Here is a 19,880-nt window from a genome sequence, read left to right as displayed (position 1 = left end):
AGAATTTCCGATATATATTTACTAATATGTAAAGGATTTACAAAACGAAAGTATGTTTCGAAGTCCATTAAACAGAAAGTGGAATTGCTGCAAAAAATGGATAAAGGCATATCCTTTGATTATCTATTCATTCCGAAAGATGTTTATCAATTTCACGCTGCTCTGCGGGGGAAGGGAAATGACGCGGCGCGCAATGAATTGGAAGTTGATCTGTCAGCACTATCCTTATCTTCAGGGCAGATGTTTTTATTTTATTTGGCTTATAATTTTCTTACTAAATGTAGTATTTCATCTCGATGTACTCCGTCTTTGATATGATTTAAATCAAATTCCTCGTCATTATAATTCGCTTCCGATAGTGAAGAAAGTGACACAGAGGTTATTGAAAACGAAAAAATTTCAATTGACAAATTAGTCGGTATTCTCGACACAGCAATTATAGGACTTGAACAGCGGAACTTTGTAACTGAACAAGAAATTATGTCTGTTTATAGAATTAAAGAGAAAGTATTATCACATAAAACAAAGCAACTTAAACAAACGACTAACATTGAAAGAAATGTTTAATAAAGTAAGCAAATAAATATTTAGCTTTTTTTTGTAAATTTTGATACCCTTTAGATCATAATTGTTCTTTATTCCATAAATTACGGTTTCATATTTTTAATTTTATAATTTCGGCATGCCATCTTACCAGATTTAAACTGATGATCTATAATCCGGAAAAATCGATAATCCGGAATTGCCGAAGTTCCGACGAGTCTGGATTAACGACTTTTGACTGTAATAATTTCGAGTACTAAAAATAACATGGATGCCAAAGTTATTCTGTGACTAGGTATGAAGGTTTCCTAGTCTAATAATTTTAGGATTGCAAATGACTTGTTCAAGATTCATACACTGCGAGTCTGATACGACAGTTATATACTAACAAGAAAAAATAAAAGGATAACTATATATATGGAGAGAGAGAAAGCCAATTAATTAAAAGGTAAGAATTATAAGTACTGTTCTATTATCAGGACCGAGTTCAGAAATGTATGCATTCATACATGCATGTACATATGTATGTGCACATACATACAAACACATGTTCATAGGTTCACACATTTCTGAATCCAGTGCCAATAACAGAACAATTCCAAATTGTTTGCCTAAAAGCCCAACATGCGCTGAAGCTGCATAGTTCTCCAATGAAAAGAAAGAAAAATTGCGATCTTAAATGTCAAAGAATTTTTTTTTTTTTAATTAGCAAAATTCATAAACAAAGGAAAAACTTAAAAGTTTAATGAAGCCATGAAAGGCAAAAAATTCAATTACTGTCACTGAATGAAAACTGATTGACTGAGAAATTATGTTTCTTCTCTTCTATTTGCAAGAATCTTAATCCAGATTGAACTAAATTGTCATAAAAAAAAAATCAATAACAAAGTGCAAGCAAAGAAATCAACTTTTAATCACTTGGTTAATTGGATCTATAAAACAAGTCAAAAATAATAAAGAAAAGAAACTCAACTATTAAGCACATGGCCAATGAAATCCATAAAACAAACAAAAAATAATAAAGAACCAACTGTTGAGGAGTAGGAGAATGGAACCAGAACAAATGCTGATATAGGTTTGTAATGACCTAAAAATAACCAAAAGCCTTATGGCAAAAATCTGAAAATAGATTTCAGACACTGGTGATGTATACAGATAACTAAGACAAGGCTGAAAATGTGCCACAACAGACTTTTAGGACTGTTATTTTAGCAATGATTGCTATAGAAATAGACAACTGGCATCGACCCCGACCGCAAGGGAGTTTGTTACAGCTACAGGAACTCAACAGTTCAGATATACCATGAGAGAGACAAGCTGCGTCCAAGGAAACCTATGATTTGTGTTCTACTAACTCAGGCTGCAAAATGTACCTGGTTGCAGTGATGCAGAGCTCATAGTGACCAGAGTACCACAAAATGAAGTTGAGTTTTCTTTGTTGATGAGTCTCATTTTTGTTTGGAGAGTGATTATGGATGTCTTACAATTTGAAAGAAGCAAAACACATGCAATAAGCCTGAAAACATTCATGACAGGCAACAATATAAATGGAATCATAGTAAGAGTAGGCAAGATTTGAATGCCAAGGTTCTTAGCAAGTCGTTTAGGTGTGCTAACAGCAATAACATCACTATAATAGTTAATACTTGTTTTCACTACACTATGCTAGTAACTAATTTTTTTGAGGGTGAAGGAATCTAGTTGATGAAAGGGCTGATTATATGCTCTAGATTTATATCTAGTAGAATACACATGGAATTCACTAGGATACTAACTTGCATCATTGCAGCCCCATCTCAGTGCTATTCATCATGAACACACTTTTCTATCACAGGAAATCCTGTACAACCTAATACACATCACGAAAAATCGCTATAAAGATTGCATTTAATTCAAGGGTGACAACACACCTCATTACTTTATTCTATGTATCTATAAACAAATGTTACATCAATTTTTCCCTACCACACTTTATATCACATTTCCTTTGCTCTTATTTACAGTTCTGCATTATGAAGATATGTCAGACATGAAAAGCTGAAGATCTATTGTAAGTTTCATGCTTTAATTGCAAAATTATTTAAGTCATGAATTTTTATAGTTGTTCCTTTATTTTATTAATTTTTTTACTAGTATATTTAATTTGTAGCTCAAATATATTTTAAGAATAACTTGACATAGTATCAAAAATAATATAATAGTCGTTATAAGAGATCAACATATTTAGAGGATTAAATATTTAGTTTGTTTTAAAATGTCTACCTACTCTTTTTTTTATACTTTCAATGTTTCCTCTTTTTTTTTTTTTTTTCTTTTTTTTCTTTTCTTTTTTTTTTTTTTTTTAGCTGTTATAATTTTTGGTACTTTTTGGTTAAACAATGTACCATTTGGCACCAAATGTTAATTTTGGTTCAAAATCTAATTAGAGATAGAAAAGGTTAACTCAATCTATACATAACAGTTTCATGAAAAAAATATTATTAAATTAACAGGATATCTGAAACTGCCAATTTTGTTTAATGCTAAAAATATTTGCATCTTCTCATGTAGTTGAATTCAGCAGAAATCTAAAGAGTGGCAGACAATGACATACTGATGTCATTACGCTGCCCAAGTTTGTAATTCATATTTTCTTTCCTTTGGAAGGAAAAGGAAGGGAAGCATGTAACAAAAAAGGAACTGAAAATTTTGAGGGGAACAATATCAGACAAATAATCTTGTTTACTTGCGATGATGTCGTTGCATAACTACCACAGCTATTTTTGAAAAAAAAAAAAAAAAGAGAGAGAGAGAGACACTTTGCAGCAGAATTACAACTGGTGACCTGAAATTAACTGAAAGTCATGAACTTTTCTAGTTATTAACTAGCATAGTATGCATTTTGTGAAGCTGAAAGTGATCAGATATCCCCTTGATCATCCACAAAATATAAATTAGCATTATGTGAGCAAAGCTAAATAAATAAAATACATGCATGCATTTAATATTAAGGAAATACTTAGCAGTCATAATAGTTAGTGGTAGGGGAAGACAGGTCCCTACCACTAAGTTCTCGAGATAACTTTTGCCTATCCACATATTTACATTGTCCCCATGCCGCACACACACTATATATTGACAAACATCAATGCCTGCTCCTAGATCAGAACCCAGGCCCTTCAGTACAACAGTCAGTATCGCTAACCACTATCCTGCTTGAGTGGTTCACAATATGTAAACTGGCACAAGATGTCTACTCTCATATTATGGATAACAATACACTTCTTATAGAATGAGATCAGTCTCAAACAGGTAATAATTTGCGTAAGTTTGATTTCAGGCCAGTTTCTATTTACAAAGCAAAGCATCTAGCTTAATGGCTTGAAGAGATTCAGATGGACTATTTTAATTAGCTAAACACAGTGAACACTTTGAGATGCAATGAATATCAGATGTACAACTATCACTTGTCAAATGTTCATCAGACTATATAGTCATTATCAAATTCCATGGAAATAATTGTTTAACTGTTATTCTATGATAACAAGAATCACCAAAAATATCACAAATGAAAGTACAGTATCTTGTAATAATGAAATTAAATGTCAATCTAGAAAGACTAACATGCTAAAACCGCATTTCAACATCAGTGAAATAGGTGTTTTGCAAACAACTCATTTACTTTGCCGGATCCTTGTAGGATTTAGGAAAAGAAGATTTTGAACATTTGTTTGTGAACTATAGTATCAATTTTGTGGATAGTGAGTCTGGTCATATAAATACCATAGAGTATGTGGCAGCAAATTAAAGCTACGTTCTGCTGTCCGAAGAAGCAGTCATTATGATAAGTGCATTTTATTTTATTGTTTTCATTTTGTAGAAGTTACATTCATCATTTTCTTACTATGAATTTTTGTTGTTTTTTGAATTGTTTGTAATTTATTTTAGTTTATTTTGTTGATTTGTGCATAATGCCTAGATTGTACAATTCATAGATGTTTTTTTAAGTTTAAACAAAATGCTGTGTACATAATATTCTTTGAAATTTATTGTTATGTTAATTTATTAAAGCGTGTGCGTAGTTCATAGATTCCTTTGCTGCATAGATTGTGCAGTTCGCAGATTTTTAAGTTAAAACATACTGCTATGTACATGGATTCTTGTCAAATATTTTTGGCTAGAAACTTTGTGTTTTTGCTATCTTAATTTTTTTTTTTTTCTTTTTTTTTTCCTTGTTTCAGATTTTTAGATTAAATTGTGTGTTCAAAACATGGTTTTTGCATGTGCGAAAACGCGTTTCTGGAGACATTTTAGTTCAAAATATAGACAAAAAATTTAGATAGTAATATGGCACCGTGGAGTTTCTTGCCAAAAATATTTGGCAAGAAATTTGTTGCCAAGTGAGGGCATACATAAGAGTAGTTCCAAACAAAATTTATTTACATACTGCTTAGTTTTGCATATTAGTTTCTAAAAAAAATTTATATAAAAATTTTAATTATTTTTGCTACTTAAGTGCAAATTAACCTTTTACTTGCTATTTCACACAGAACATTTTTTTGCTTCTTTACATATATATATATATCATCTGTATTTATATGTATATTTATATATATATCTTTTTTCAGTCAAAGATATTAGCTTATCTGAAATTTTGATTTTTAACTGTCAATTAAAACATTACTTAAATAAAAGCCGACTTAATTACACTAGTGTGCAAAAATTAAGGATGAAGTCGAAAAATTAGCATATCAGCTGAACGAAGAGGCAGAGCGGACAGAAAGACCAATCAGGAGATTAAGTAAGGTGATGTACGGTAGCACATGCGCAGATATGCAGGTAGACGTAATGGGGGAGTGTCTGAGTAGTATAAAGCATGTTGTCGGTGTAAGATCAGTATTTCTGGCACAGAGATTGCACGCCGCATAGCAGTTAAAATCACACCGAGTTGCTGCCTCAGCGAAAAATGGCAAATAATCAATCTGTTAGATGACATCTGGATGCTTTTACCCGAGGTCGAATCATTGGGAAGTTGGAGGAAGGAAGCAGCGTGACAAGTGTGGCTGCAGAGTTCGGAATTGCTCACAGCATCGTTTCACAACTTTGGAGACAATTTCAAACTACAAGAACAGCTATCCATGGGTTTAGTAGTGGTCGTCCACGAGGAACCACACCCGCAGATGACCGGTATATTGCCTTACAGGCCAGAAGAAACAGGCGGCACACAGCGGGAGAAATCGCTAGACACACAACACAGGCGACTGGACGACCGATATTGCGTTTTACCGTGGCCAGAAGACTGCACGGTGGTGGTCTGTTTGCACGATGCCCTGTACGGTGTGTACCTCTAACGCCTGCCCATCGGAGAAGGTGTTCTCTGTGGTGCCGAGAACACCGGAATTGGAGAGACAATGAATGGGGACGACTACTCTTTACAGATGAGAGCAGATTCAGTCTGAGTAGCGATTCTCATCACATACTCATCTGGAAAGAGCGGGGAAGCCGCAATCATCCCTCGAACATCATTGAAAGGGACAGGTATGGAGGTGGCGGTGTTTTCGTTTGGGGAGGCATCATGCTTGGTAGTTGTACAGACCTTCACATTTTTGACGCAGGTTAAGTCAACAGGACTCGTTACTGTAACAAGATTCTTCTTCCATATGTGCGTCTTTTTAGAGGCGCTATGGGTCCACAGTTCCTTTTCATGGACGAAAATGCACTATGTCATCGCACAGTAGCTGCCGAACAGCTCTTAGAGAGTGAGGATATTGAACATATGGATTGGCCGGCACGATCTCCGGATTTCAATCCCATCGAGCATGTATGGGATTTTCTAGGCTGACGCTTGGCAGCTCGTACCTTACCACCAGTAACGATTCCGAAGCTTCGACTGGTGCTGCAAGACGAATGGGCAGCAATGCCTCAACAACTCATTGACACCCTCATTCTCAGCATGGGCAGACGCTGTGAAACCTGTCTAGCAGTCAGGGGAGATCATATTCCCTATAAAAGACCGGATGTTTCTTGCTGAACACCCTACACAGGAATGTTCCGGCCCTTAGTCGCATTGCGCTCCATGCTACTTTTTCAATAAAGCTTCTTTTTATTCCTCTGATTTCTCTTTTAGTAAGTGTTGCTTACATTACTCATGTCCTGACGTATTGGGGATCTTACGGTATTAAATGTGTTGATTTGGAAAGGTTTTGTACAAAGTTATATTGAAAAAACCGTCTCGTCCTTAATTTTTGCAGACCAGTGTATAGATAACTATATCGGTTTAGTGTTACATCTCTTTCTTTTTTTATTTGAATTATACGAAAAGCAGCAATTTTGTGTTTGTATTTTATTACTGCTTCATGAGAATGTTAAAAAAGGTTTTATAAAAAATTTCAATTTTACTGTTTAAGCACAATTTAATCTGTTTCTTAGAATTTCACTTTTATAGTCAAAAACGTTAGCTTTACTTTCTGAAATCTTAATGTTTTAACTATCAATTAAAATATAATTTAAACACAAGATAACTTTACTATAGATAACTATCTAGTGTTACGTCTCTTTCTTTTTTCATTTATGAAATAAATTTGAATTATAGGAAACCATCTCCATAACAATTATTTATTTTTTTACTTGATTTCTAATAATTAAAAGCTTTTCCATTAAATATATTATCTCTGTATCTGCTCAGGCACATAACTATAGTAAAATAAAATGGTTTTATTTTACTATAGTTATGTGCCTGAGCAGATTAAGTAAAAATTAACTAATTTGATAAACTATGCAATCATTTGATGGTTCAAATCATTCAGTTACTCGGACATCTACAGCTACTATTCAAAAGTACAAACAGCAATTAATCATTAAATTTAGCAACTTTTGGATATTCAAGTATAACTGCATTTTAAGGAATCTTGTAAGCCCTTCTAAAGGATTCAGGGCCTCATATTATAGTAGCATTCAACAATGACTTGACAACAATATTTTAATACACATTTCTTTCAACTTGGACAACAATATTATAATACATATTTCTTCTAGAACAACTTACCAAGCATTTAATTTCCGAACACTTTTTAAGTCCTGGGCTCTTGTTCGAGCCAGAACTGTATGTTCTGTTAACTTCGTCATGGCTTCCCGACTAATGACTTAACCTAAATAAATAAAATTCCAATTGTTTAAAGCTTAAAAAATAATTAGTCATGAGATACAGAGCATATAAAAGCAATTCTTTTCATACTCCAGCCAAAGAGCAGACTTATAAAAATGAAGCTTTTGTAACAATAATAAATGTGACATGTGAATGACTGCATGAATAACATATAATAATCATGGACAAGTGGGGGAGAAAATACAATGTACAGCATATTTTAAAACATTACAAGGACATTGCGGATGAGTTAGTGTAGAAGTAGAGCTTGATACAACACGATTATGTGAAAAATAAATGTACTTGAAGAAAAACTCATTCATTACGTTGCTTTTATTAGTTAAGACATTTTTATTTTTCACATTGCTTCCTTTTGAACCAAGAAAATATATAGATTTTTTAGTTTATTGTTATGTGATATTAATTTTTCTTCAGTGCTCGTGTGCCCAATTTCTTTCAATCGATTATGTATGTTTATATAATATACATATATGTTACACATTATATATGTTACACATATATACATGTGGAAGAAATTACTTTCCTCACCAGCAGATGACCCTGTGCTACTCTATAAATGCTGGAAATACTTGAAGCTGGAACACAGTAATGTTTTGAAAAGCCACACTGATGCTTCAGAGAAAGAACTGTGACAAGCAATATCAGTGGGTTTTGTTTCTATTTTATTAGTAATTTAGTAACAAGAGTAAATGCTTAATGTTTTCAATAGAAAATCAAGAACTTTTTTATATACAATCTTCTGTGGGTCTTAAATATGTATCTGTGTAAAATAAAACTGTTCGTGTCTTCAGAAACAGTAGTTATTCCTAGCCAAAACATTCATTAGCTTTGAAGACACCACATACAAATATGTTAGTAGCTCTTCTGGATATGCTAAGAAACAAGAAAGAATCTTTTTTTATTAATTTTTCTTTTTATAATGTTTTAATATCCCAGTTTAGAGATCAAAAGAAATCAGTAGCCCGTGTCATATGGATTACCTATTTTACAAAGTGATGCATCTATGATAAATTTTATGAATGCAGCTTTTTTTTTTTTTTTTTTTTGTTTGTTTGTTTGTTTAAAAAATATAGAAAAATATACTTTGTAATAAAATAAAACAAAATAATAATATGCCTGCAATTTCATACATTATTTTTATAAGGGTCGTTCAAATAAAGGTGGTACTTCAGTCAATTTGAGAAATGGTTTAATGATATTAATATAAAGTAGTATACAAAAGAAAGAAATAATACAACCGTAGCAGATAGGCTAGACAAAGTCACCTTGTGTGTGTCCCAGCAATCAGCGAGACGATAGATACCCTGGATGAAGAAACTCCGAGGTTGGTTGTGAAAACGGTTTTCAACGGCAGCTTGGACATTACTATTACCGGACCTTCAGAGAATTCTTGAGTGGACTGAAGATGTGGTAGTTACATGCCGAGAGGTCCGTGTTGTAAGTGGGATGCTCAAGAACCTCCCCAGTAGAACTGCCATAACAATGTTTGGCATGCCACAGCCACATGAGAAATGAGTATTATCATGCAAGAGGATAACCCCATGTGACAGCATGTCATGTCTGTGTTTCTTCACTTTCTCTCTCAGTTTCTGCAATGTGCCACCATACACGGCAGCAGTGACAGTCGAGCTCTTAGGTAGTCAATCCAACAGTAGTGGGCCATTGAGCTCAAATAAGCACACAAACATGACATTACCAGCTCTAGTGGACGTGCGAGCCTTCTTTAGGCATGGAGATAAAGAGTGTCGCCATTCTATGCTCATGCTTTTGGTGGCTGGATCAAAGTGATTCCACCCTGTTTTATCAGCAGCAAAAATCCTTGAAAGAGTTTAGTTCTCCATTTCGGGGTACTACATAAGGTGTAGTACCCCGAAACATGGAAACAGACACGAGATGAATCTTCTGCTCCTCTGTCGAATGTTTTGGCACCCATTGCGCACAAACCTTGTGGAATGGCAGCCTTTCATGCAGCACTGTGTGCACACTTCCTAAGTTCACAGACATTTTCTCCACTATTTCTCAAGTGATGACTCGCTGATTCATTTTCACGAGATGGTCCACATCTGCAACTGCTTCCTTAGTGTTCACCACATGTGCTTGACCAGGTTGTGGCCTATCGTCATTACTCCTTCTTCCACTATGAAAACCCTTACACCATTGGAATACTTATCTACGTTTCATAAACTCCCATTTTCCACTGTTGAAAATCTATACACCATTGGAATACTGATCTGTGTTTCATACACTCCCACTTTCCACTGTTGAAAATTGCACGACCAACTGACATCCATGATGGAAATTTGGAAGCATCCATGATGCAATCGAGGCCTTTTAATGAGCTCCCACGCTATCACACATGCACCTGGGGGGGGGTATGACAATATTGCATGCACTCCCAGCATTCTGTGTCCTCTATAAGTGCATACGTTGTTATCTTCCTCTTAAAATGGAAGAGTTATTATAGCAATGCCACTTTCATTTGAACGACCCTTATAATTTCAATCAATAAAATAAAGCACTAACAGTTTTATAAAGCTGAAATTCAGTTGAAGCTTTTCAGGCTGTAAAAAAAAAAAAAAAAAAAAAAAAAAAAATGCGTGACAATCACAACATTTACTTAATGTTAGTTGGCAACAGTAGTGCTGTTGTTGTATTGTCCTTATCTGGTGTGCATTACTGTGGTTGCTCGTTCCCATGTAACCAAAATATTCCCAATATATTTTATTGTTCAACCTGGACTATGTCATTTATTTAACACACTAATAATTTAAATTTTAACACAAAGCACGAAGCTCAAAAGGAAATGCCATAACGACCCAAGATTGAAGATAGCACTGAAGCCTAACCATGTCGTGAATCTGAAGTGAGCTGGATAACCATCCTTTTACGAAGTAAATAAATTTTTTTCTGGTGAATTTAGCTCGATTTATTTACTTGAAGAATGACACCTGAAGGTTATAAAATGCTGAAACTAAACGGCGACAATTATTACACATGGTGTATCCGTTCACATGCCGTGCTGATGCAGAAGAGATGTTGGGAAGCAGTGTAACCCGGATATGGAATTGAAATGAATGAAGCGGAGAGAAAAAAGAATGATGAAGCTCTTACCCTATTATTCCTCATAGTTGAAGATGCATTTCTAGATGATATCGAAGATTTTGTTAGAGCCAGAGACACCTGGAGCTGTTTAAATGAAATGCATACAAAATTTAGTTTGCTTCATGTACTGCAACTTATGAGAGAATTCTTTAGCATAAATATAAAGCCAAATGAGTCTGTCCAATCCTATCTAGCAAGATTAACGGACTTACATAGACAATTAGCAAATGGTGGATATGCATGCACAGATAGAGAAGTGGCCTAGTGATGCTATTGGGACTGCCTAGAAGTTATGAATCGCTCATCCTAAGTTTGGAAAAAGATGAAGCAAATCTGTCAACTACAATTGTAAAACCAAGGCTAAATGTAGAAGAGAAACATATAGTTAGAAATGAGAGTTCAGCCAAAGTGTATCATGAAGAACAAGCTTCATGATACACTTTGGCTGAAGTTTTGCAATCAACCAGAAGAAGCCTGCATTTGGAAAACCTGTGAAGAAGTATGCATCTAAAACGCCAAATGAAGAAGAAACTAACAGAGGAAGAAATACTAAATGCTTCAGCTGTGGCCAATGGGGGCACATCTCTAAAAATTGTGAAGAGACCAAATATCAGAACCAAAATGGTGCCAAAACTGCATTTGACCTCAAGACAAACATTGCACTTCTGGCAAACGAAGAAAAATCAAGGAAAAGTAATCTGTGGATTTTAGACAGTGGAGCTACAGAATGATGATAAAAGAAAATCCTCACACCTTAAAAAGTATACATTTGAAGTTGAAGTTGCTAATACAGAAAGAATAAAGGTCACTGGAATTGGAAATATTTCATTTTCTGTTGGAGAAGAAAATGGAGAAAAAAAACATCACTATTGAAAATGTCCTATATGTTCCAGAACTAGGAGGAAATCTATTATCCATTGGAGTAGAATTGAAGAAAGACGCTTAAAAGTAGAATTTTCTGAAGGAAAAGCCAAAGTGATTGGTAAAAATGGAGACACTCTTCTATCTGATGAGAAAAAAGGAAGACTGTACATAATCGAAGAAAAGATGACAACTGTCTACGTTACGAAAACTAAAAGTTCCGACTTCCTGCACCGCAGACTTGGTCATCCACACTCTTGTACAACAAAAAATATTATTCCCATCAACAGTATTAGTAAATGCACCTTGCCAAGTCTGTATCCAGGGATAAAAGAAAAGGAAGAATTTTCGGCTAATCTTTGGAATACGGTAACAGGTAGTTTGGCGACATTTTGGTAAGGCGATAAAGGTTACTAGCTAGGACTTTAGCAGTGTACATGGATAAAGTCAAGAGTGTGCGCATGCAAGTTACGCATTATTTTGTGTGAGGGAAATGAGAGATCATGATATATGTCATGTGACATTAATGGACGAATCACTGTTCTTTAATCAGAAAAGGGGGTATATTGTAAAAATATCTGCTGTACTTTATAGGAGTAGTTTCATTCTATGTTCTGTGAAACAGTGTTGTTTAATATTTCGATCCCATGGCCGTATATAAAGTAAATCAGAAATTTTTATTACGTTTATGTGTAATTGAAAAGAATTGCTTAATTGCGGTTAAGTATGAATGTCCAATATGTGGGAATGAAATGAGATTGTGTGAAAGGAAGGATATTACAGATAGTTTGAATGGCGGTGCAAGAAACCTGGTGAAAATGGACATTTTATGATTCGCCATGCACTCAAGATTCTGTAGAAGATTAGGTAAGTTAGTATTTTTAATTATTTGAGGATATTATTTTTATGCATTGTTCTAAATGTAAGGAGTATATAAATTAATATGGTATTATTGGAAAATTGTTATTAGCACTGATTTAGTTTAAAGTAATTAGGATTGTAAGCTAATTTTTATTAATTTAATGTATGTGCTTATTTATATTTTAAGTAGTGTTTTTTAATTTAATTATATTTTAATTTAATAATCATGATTTTGAGAGTTATATGTTTGTAGTATTTTGGAATACGTTTGAGTAGAATTAAATGTGCATGGAAAGAATTTAAGTATTTGACACTAAGTATTTGTAATCATTTTTAATGTTTTGTTATAAATTCGTTGGTGACGTTTATAATAGATAATTTAGAGGTAAAAGTTTTTGGATATCTTATTTATTTTATACGTGCAAATGTCCATCCTTGGAAAGGGTATATACTTTTTCCTGATCAGGTAATTTCATATATGTCCTTTTTACCGAATTTAAAGATTCACAAAATTTTCATGCATTTTCGTGAAATTTTTCTAATTTATGAGAAAAAAGCAGTGTACATGGATATAGTGAAGAGTGTGCGCAATGCCATTTTTGTGCAATTCTGGGATGTTTTTTTAAGTAAAAATAAGTCGACGTGTACATGGTTTAGTTATATTTTAATTAAATGATAGTTATTTTGTGAATTTTATGTTTGTAGGAATTTGGTATACGTTTCAGTTGAAGTAAACGTGTATGGAAATAATTTAAATATTTGACACTAAGTATTCGTAACTATTTTTAATGTTTGCGTATAAATTCGTTGGTGACGTTTATAATATAATAGATAATTTAGAGGTAAAAGCTTTTGGATATTTTATTTATTTTATACATGGAAATGTTCATTCTTGGAAAGGGTATATACTTTTTCGCAATCAGGTAATTTCATATATGTGCTTTTTACAGAGTTTAAAGATTAAGAAAATTTTCCTGCAAATTTTTGTAGCAGTGTAGATGGATAAAGTTAAGAGTGTGTGCAATGCCATTTTTGTGCAATTCTGGGATGCTTTTTTAAGTAAAAATAAGTCGACATGTAAATGGTTTATGTGTATATGCTATTCTGAAAAACGCGCAAGGAGTTTGCAATTGTGCACTTTTTACGGAACTACTCTGATATGCGCCCTCAAGTCGCCAAATATTTTTGGCGAGAAACTTCACGCTGCCATATTACTATCTAAATTTTTTGTTTACATTTTGAACTTTAAGCCTAAAATGTCTCCAAAAACATGGTTTTCGCACATGCAAAAACTACGTTTTGAACACACAATTTAAGCTAAAAATACAAAACAAAAACAAAAAATTTAGATAGCAGAAACGTAAAGTTTCTAACCAAAAATATTTGACAAGAATCCATGTACACAGCGACATGTTTTAACTTAAAAAAACATCTACAAATGGCACACTGTAGGCAACGAACGAATCTACGAACTACGCACACCTCACTTTAATAAATTAACATAACAATAAATTTCAAAGAATACCATGTACACAGCGTTCTATTTCAACTTTAAAAAACATCTACGAATTGCACAATCTACACTAAAAACAAATCAAGAAAATAAACTAAAATAAATTTCAGACAATTCAAAAAACAACAAAAACGGAAATTCATACAAAAAACAATGAATATAACATTCTACAAAATAAAAACAATAAAATAAAATGCACTTACCATAATGAAAGCTTCTTTTAAAAGCAGAAATATCTTTCCCCCCCTATCTTCTCAGATAAAGAGCATACAATGTCCAAAATACATTCGTTAATAAAACTTCGCCAGTCACACAACGTCTGTGAAGAAAACTTCCACGATTTTGCTATATCACATGCCTTCCTACGATTCAAAATTTCGAAAGTAACAATAAAAACTTCTTCCAACGTTAACTTGCTACACAAGAACCAGATCCAAACCTTAAACTCCGCTGACACCCACATACTTTATTAGCAACAATTTTACTGCAAACCCACACAAGTCTATCAGAAACACCTTTTTTCGTCAGAGTTCTCATATCAGCTCCGCACTTCGGACACGTCAAACTCCGTTTTAAAAGTCCCGACTCCCACAGAAATTCCAAAAATACAAAGACAAAGAACAAAAGACTCGTTAACAACTCAAACATCGTACCTTTTCATACTAAATTTACTCTGCACACAATCTAAAATACGCAGCTAAAACCTTCCCACCATGTCTTTCATCGCAACATAGGCCATTTCAAAAACATGCGACACGAACCAACTAGCAATTTAAACTACTCCACCAAAAGACTTTTCAACGTCGACATGGTTGCCATACAAGACGCAATCGCGCCAAAACCCAGCTCAAAACACATATCGCCACATTTGGTGAAATTAGGGTGTTTATCAGAGTTGTACCCTTTTTCCCAATTTTGCAGTTAATATTTGTCATGATTAAGCAGTTTTGTTACATAAAATTTCTAGCATAATTGTAATTCGGCTAGTAGATTGTTGGAAAAAGTGTTGAAAAAAAAAAAAAAAAGAAAAGAAAAGAAACATGCTTTTACTTCGTGAAGACAAAATGGTGGCGGGGAAAAAAAAAATAGAGGGTTGCTGTAGCAGAGTTGGTCGCCAAATTTTCTCAAAAAAATTGCCAAGTTACCGTAATCCAAAGATCAACCCAAATCAGTTATTCTGAATTCAAACAGCATAAAATGTTATCTTTTGGCCTGAGAGTATACAAAATCTATTTTCATACAAATATGTATCATATACAAAATCTACTTTTTGCACATAAATTTCTGTTAAATTTCTCTTCATCAACACTTCATGGTGAAGTTAGCTTAAGTCTGTAATCATTGACAAAGCATAATGGTGATATAAAAGGTTACCATGCTCTTTATTATTCAATAACCAATGTAAAATAAAAAGTTTAAACTTCACAACATAAATCACTTTTTAAGCAGCCATACATCGATAGTCATGCAGCAATGAAAGCACAAAATAATAAATAATGAATCACAAGGCTGAGATCAGGGATGTAAATTATTCACTTCTTGAATCTCAAAAGCTAACATATGATCTTAGTATCAATGATGTTTCAGTTCGAGATGTATGTTGAGAAAAAATGGTGGCTATGAGACAAGTTATCAATCATACAGATTCATGATAATAAATGATTTTTTTCTTTGGTATGGAGGTATTTTATTTAGTACTGATGTTGAATTAAGAATAAGATTTTTTGATAGTAAACCCACATGTTTTACTATCAAAAAATATCAAATGCATATGCATAAAACACCCTCATTTTTTCTCCCTTAAAAAAATTTTGCTGGTGGTTAGAAGGTTTGGATTTTAGATCATTTATGATATTGGACAGCCAGATTCTTGACTTCATACTGCACATATCTGCTTATTTAAAACTAGTAAAATTAATTTAACACAAGCAAAATAAGAACATATACTTTTAATCAGCATCAAAATTTAGTTATAAGTAAACAGCTGCATTAACTCCCAGTCATTCCAAATTATAAATCAAGGACTGTAAGAAAGTAAATTATGTCTACATATATAATATTAAAACAGCAGAAGATTTATGCTTATCTTCCCAGATTAATAAAACGAACTTTTTCTCAAGCCAGTTCACATTATGTAATACAGGATTAATTTAAATCACTCAAAAATTTTCTATGACTGATGTTTACTTAAGTTCGTGTTAATACTTAATACTGCTAATTATCACTAAATTCAGGCTAGAAATTTCCAAAAATGTTGATAATACAATTCAAAAAATGTTCAAAACATCCTGCATACAACACCTCGAATAGAATTAACGTAGTTGAAATTTCACTCGCATCAAACAACAAAAAATTAATTTTAAATAGTAAAATTAGGAACGAAAGTCTTACGAGAACGAATACTGAAGAACATACTCATTTGAAGTATACATAGGTATGGCATATACATAATAAATCAAAATATGCACATAAAGAGAAAACGTCTACTGGTTTTTTTTTTTAAATTGGAGTTTTCAGAGAGCTTTTTTAAAGGATTAAAAAATTTTCATCACAGAATGAAACTGTTTATTAAATCAACAAAATTTAAACACTTTTTGGGGTTTGATGCAGAAATCTGTCACCATATGACACATCAAACAATACAGTTTCTTATGTCCATGTCAAAACTTAAAGTACGACGACAGACAAAAATTATATTGAACGTAGGAAACAGAAAGGCTGAATATTCATATAAATTTTAAAAAATCGATAAAATATGAAACTCACCTTAAAAACTGACAACTTAATCACGCTATCAGTTACATCAAAATGCAGAAGACTTAAATAACATAACTTACTTATTTCACTTCAGATCAAGGTTACTAGTGCATCAATACAAACAAGGACAGAAGGAAATATTTCCTGTTCATTGAACTTTATTTAGTGTATGAAAAGCTGATTTTATTCCTTTGCGAAAAATAGACCCTTCCTTATAAGTTAAAAAATTTTGTAACCATAGTTTTTATTTGTAATATTCAATTATTTTTTAGAATAATTTGACGTTTCAAAATGCACAATGCTAAAATTTCTATCCTTAAATTCAATTTTACTTTAATTCGTTAAATTACCATGTAATTAAAGTATTCAGATATAAGTTATTCCATTTAGAAATTCATTAGGCATAGGACTAGAGTTCTCCTGATAGTTTCTATGGTTACCATTCCAAAACAATGACATCAACATGCCGTCCTTGTGAATATTTGAGTTGGGCGATTTTGTTCCTTTACAACATAAACTCTGCTATGATAGTTTGATTTCATACAATCAGTGTACTGGATTTTTGTTCTAAAAAACAATTTGTTGAATCAAGATTGTTATTTTTGAAAGTGAAGAAATGTTTAACTTATTAGTAAAGCAAGAAGTTTATAAAAATATATATAGATTCTTAATGAAAGATTTATGATTTATTATTTTTATCACTTCCATTTTTAATTATTTTAGTCATGTCCCACAATTCGGTAAGTAATAATATGTCTTATTTTTTTTTTTTAATCCATTCTTCTGCATTAGTTTGTAATTAAATCTGAGACAAAAATCTACTTGAAAAAATTAAAACTAGGATTGGATTTGGTAATGTGCCTGTGTCAGTGGAAAAATCAGACATATGCTCATCTAGAATTAGTTTAAAATATATTATTTACTTTACATATTTATAAAAATATGCAGTTTAAAACAATAAAGAAATATATATCATATATAAATAGATATAATTATTATTAAAAATATAATATTATAATACATTAATACAATTAATTGCTATGCATAAATTTTTCTTGCCTCTAAAGAAGCAAATTTATCAATTACTTCAGGATATCATTCAAATTTTTCTCTTTCGTATTTAAAAATGCTAGGTCTTCTAAAAATATAAATGGTCTCTTAGGTGAGCTTGCCCCATCATCAAACGCAGGTATGCCAAAATTAATTTTAATTTGCTGAACAAATGTTCATAGGTAGCAATTGATACTAAAATAGTAAGAATGCAACTCTCAGGTTTGTAAGAACATTTTCTACATATGAAATTATGAAGGCAAGAAGCACTAATAAAGTTTTAGGTGCAGTTTCTTTTCTACTACAGAATAACATCTTGCATTCACAGTTTTTGACACAGTTCTGTTCCATTAAAATCTGTATTATTAAATTCACCCAAATTTTTACAATTCTTTTCAAGATTGTTATCAATAGTATCCTTGTTTTTAATAAATTTTCAACATCTAGCAAATATCCAAATTTGGAATTAAGATCACTTAATCATATAAATTGAATATTTATTATAGGCGATCAGGAATGCTTTTCACAATGCAAGAAATTGCACTCTCTGCGGAAAGGCTAACATGTCTACCCAATTCGCTGAGCATTTTTTGGCATCTTCTAACACAGGTTGTTGTATCAGTACCTTATTTTCACAGAGATATGGCCTTTTCTATTGCCTCAGATTCACAGATCTTGCCTTGAATTTTTGCAGGCTCAGTTGCTAATGATTCAAGATCATGCAACACTTCTCTAAAATTCATTTAGGATCTTGTAATCTGAGCTGCACATGATCAGTTTTTCTTAAAAGTTCATGCTAGAAATGGACATGGACTTAAGTTAAGACTTCTGGTGTCACTTGAGGTAGAACTGTCCTATGATAATTTTTCTAACAGTTCTACTGATTCTTCCAGCCCATCAACAGTAACACTAACTATTTGTGCTCTGTCACTCCATCTTGTTTCAGATTCATGTTTAACAGTTTTCTTTTAAGCACTTTTAATTTCCATCATGATGTTGAATATAAGAAAAGAGATATATATTTCCAGTTATTCTAAAACACTTTACTAAGACTGTATCTTTCTTAGCTGCACTAACTCCCATTAAATTTAGTGAGTGGTTATCACAGTTTACAAATAATGCTTCATTATTTTTTTCCGTAATTCTTTGTAGAATACCAGATATGTGATCTGACATCATGGCAGCATTATGAAATCTGATCAAAATTTAATTTTTCTAAAACTGTATTTTCAATTGAAGCTGCATCTTTAGCATGTGTTTCAATAAATTCCAAAAAAGATTCTTTGTTTGAAACTTTTCTGATGGTAAATTTGTACCTACATACCTAGACTTATGACATTTGTTTTCATTGGGCGATATCAGTAGTCGAATCAAATAATAGTCTATATTTTGTTTCTTTTGATGCCACTTATTAGTTGATTATTATAGTTTGGTGGTTGAATTAATAATAGTTCAAGGTTAAATGGCTTATAATATAATTAAAGGCTATAGTATATTGTTTGTTAGTATTTTAAAATAACAAGAATTAGACATACATACATTTTGTTTAAAAAGTAAATATATTTTACTATTTTTGAAAAATAAAGTGTTCAGAAAGAAAGAAGGAAGAACGTTTTGCATACAGAGATATTTGATTGATTTACTGCAAAGAATATTTATATCACAATAAATCAAGAAAGGAAATAATTATAATAATTATTAATTTAAAGTCTATTTCCCGGAAATCAATCAAAATAAAATTTGAAATTTTCTGAAAAATCTTGTTTGTCTTGTGGACCATTTGGCATCCCTCTGCAAGCTACACCCGGGACATTATAGACCACCCTGCACCGCTTCACTACACCACTGGTTGAAACAATATAAAAGTTTATCTATAAAAAGAAAAAAATCTAGGAAAATTATGGCAACTGTTTCTACATGAACTGTTTTCTACATGAACAAAAAGTTCATGTAGAAAAACTGTAAACTGATAACAAGCATTCAAGTTATTCCTTTCCGATGAGTCAACAAGATAAAAAAATTTTTGTTTCCAGCTTTTATTTTTGCTTA

At 32.5% G+C, this 19,880-nt stretch overlaps 2 protein-coding genes across 4 annotated transcripts in view; one reads left to right on the top strand and one right to left on the bottom strand.

The window, feature by feature from the left end:
• The window catches only part of LOC118187236 (uncharacterized), a 46,538-nt gene extending 29,381 nt beyond the window's left edge, over positions 1-17,157 (bottom strand). The window contains exons 1-3 of one of the 3 annotated variants that reach the window (XM_035357407.2): positions 16,791-16,842; positions 10,799-10,873; positions 7,568-7,670 (exon numbers count right to left, since the gene is read on the bottom strand). In XM_035357407.2, coding sequence (XP_035213298.1) covers positions 7,568-7,647 — 80 coding nt within the window. In that variant the 5' untranslated portion in view covers positions 7,648-7,670; positions 10,799-10,873; positions 16,791-16,842. Of the gene's footprint in view, positions 1-7,567; positions 7,671-10,798; positions 10,874-16,790 lie in introns of all 3 variants that reach the window. The other 2 variants (XM_035357406.2, XM_035357409.2) reach the window with 2 other exon arrangements.
• A 64-nt stretch (positions 17,158-17,221) lies between these two features.
• LOC118187235 (cytoplasmic dynein 2 intermediate chain 1-like) overlaps positions 17,222-19,880 on the top strand; it is a 62,635-nt gene continuing 59,976 nt past the window's right edge. The window contains exon 1 of the mRNA XM_035357405.2: positions 17,222-17,521. Coding sequence (XP_035213296.1) covers positions 17,507-17,521 — 15 coding nt within the window. The 5' untranslated portion in view covers positions 17,222-17,506. The remainder of the gene's footprint in view (positions 17,522-19,880) is intronic.

This window comes from Stegodyphus dumicola, chromosome 4, assembly GCF_044657685.1.
Source record: "Stegodyphus dumicola isolate Sdum_Otavi_A_Nest chromosome 4, ASM4465768v1".
Lineage (NCBI taxonomy): Eukaryota > Metazoa > Arthropoda > Arachnida > Araneae > Eresidae > Stegodyphus > Stegodyphus dumicola.
The sequence above is the reverse complement of the archived record's forward strand: the minus strand, read 5'-3'. Positions and strand labels throughout refer to the sequence as shown.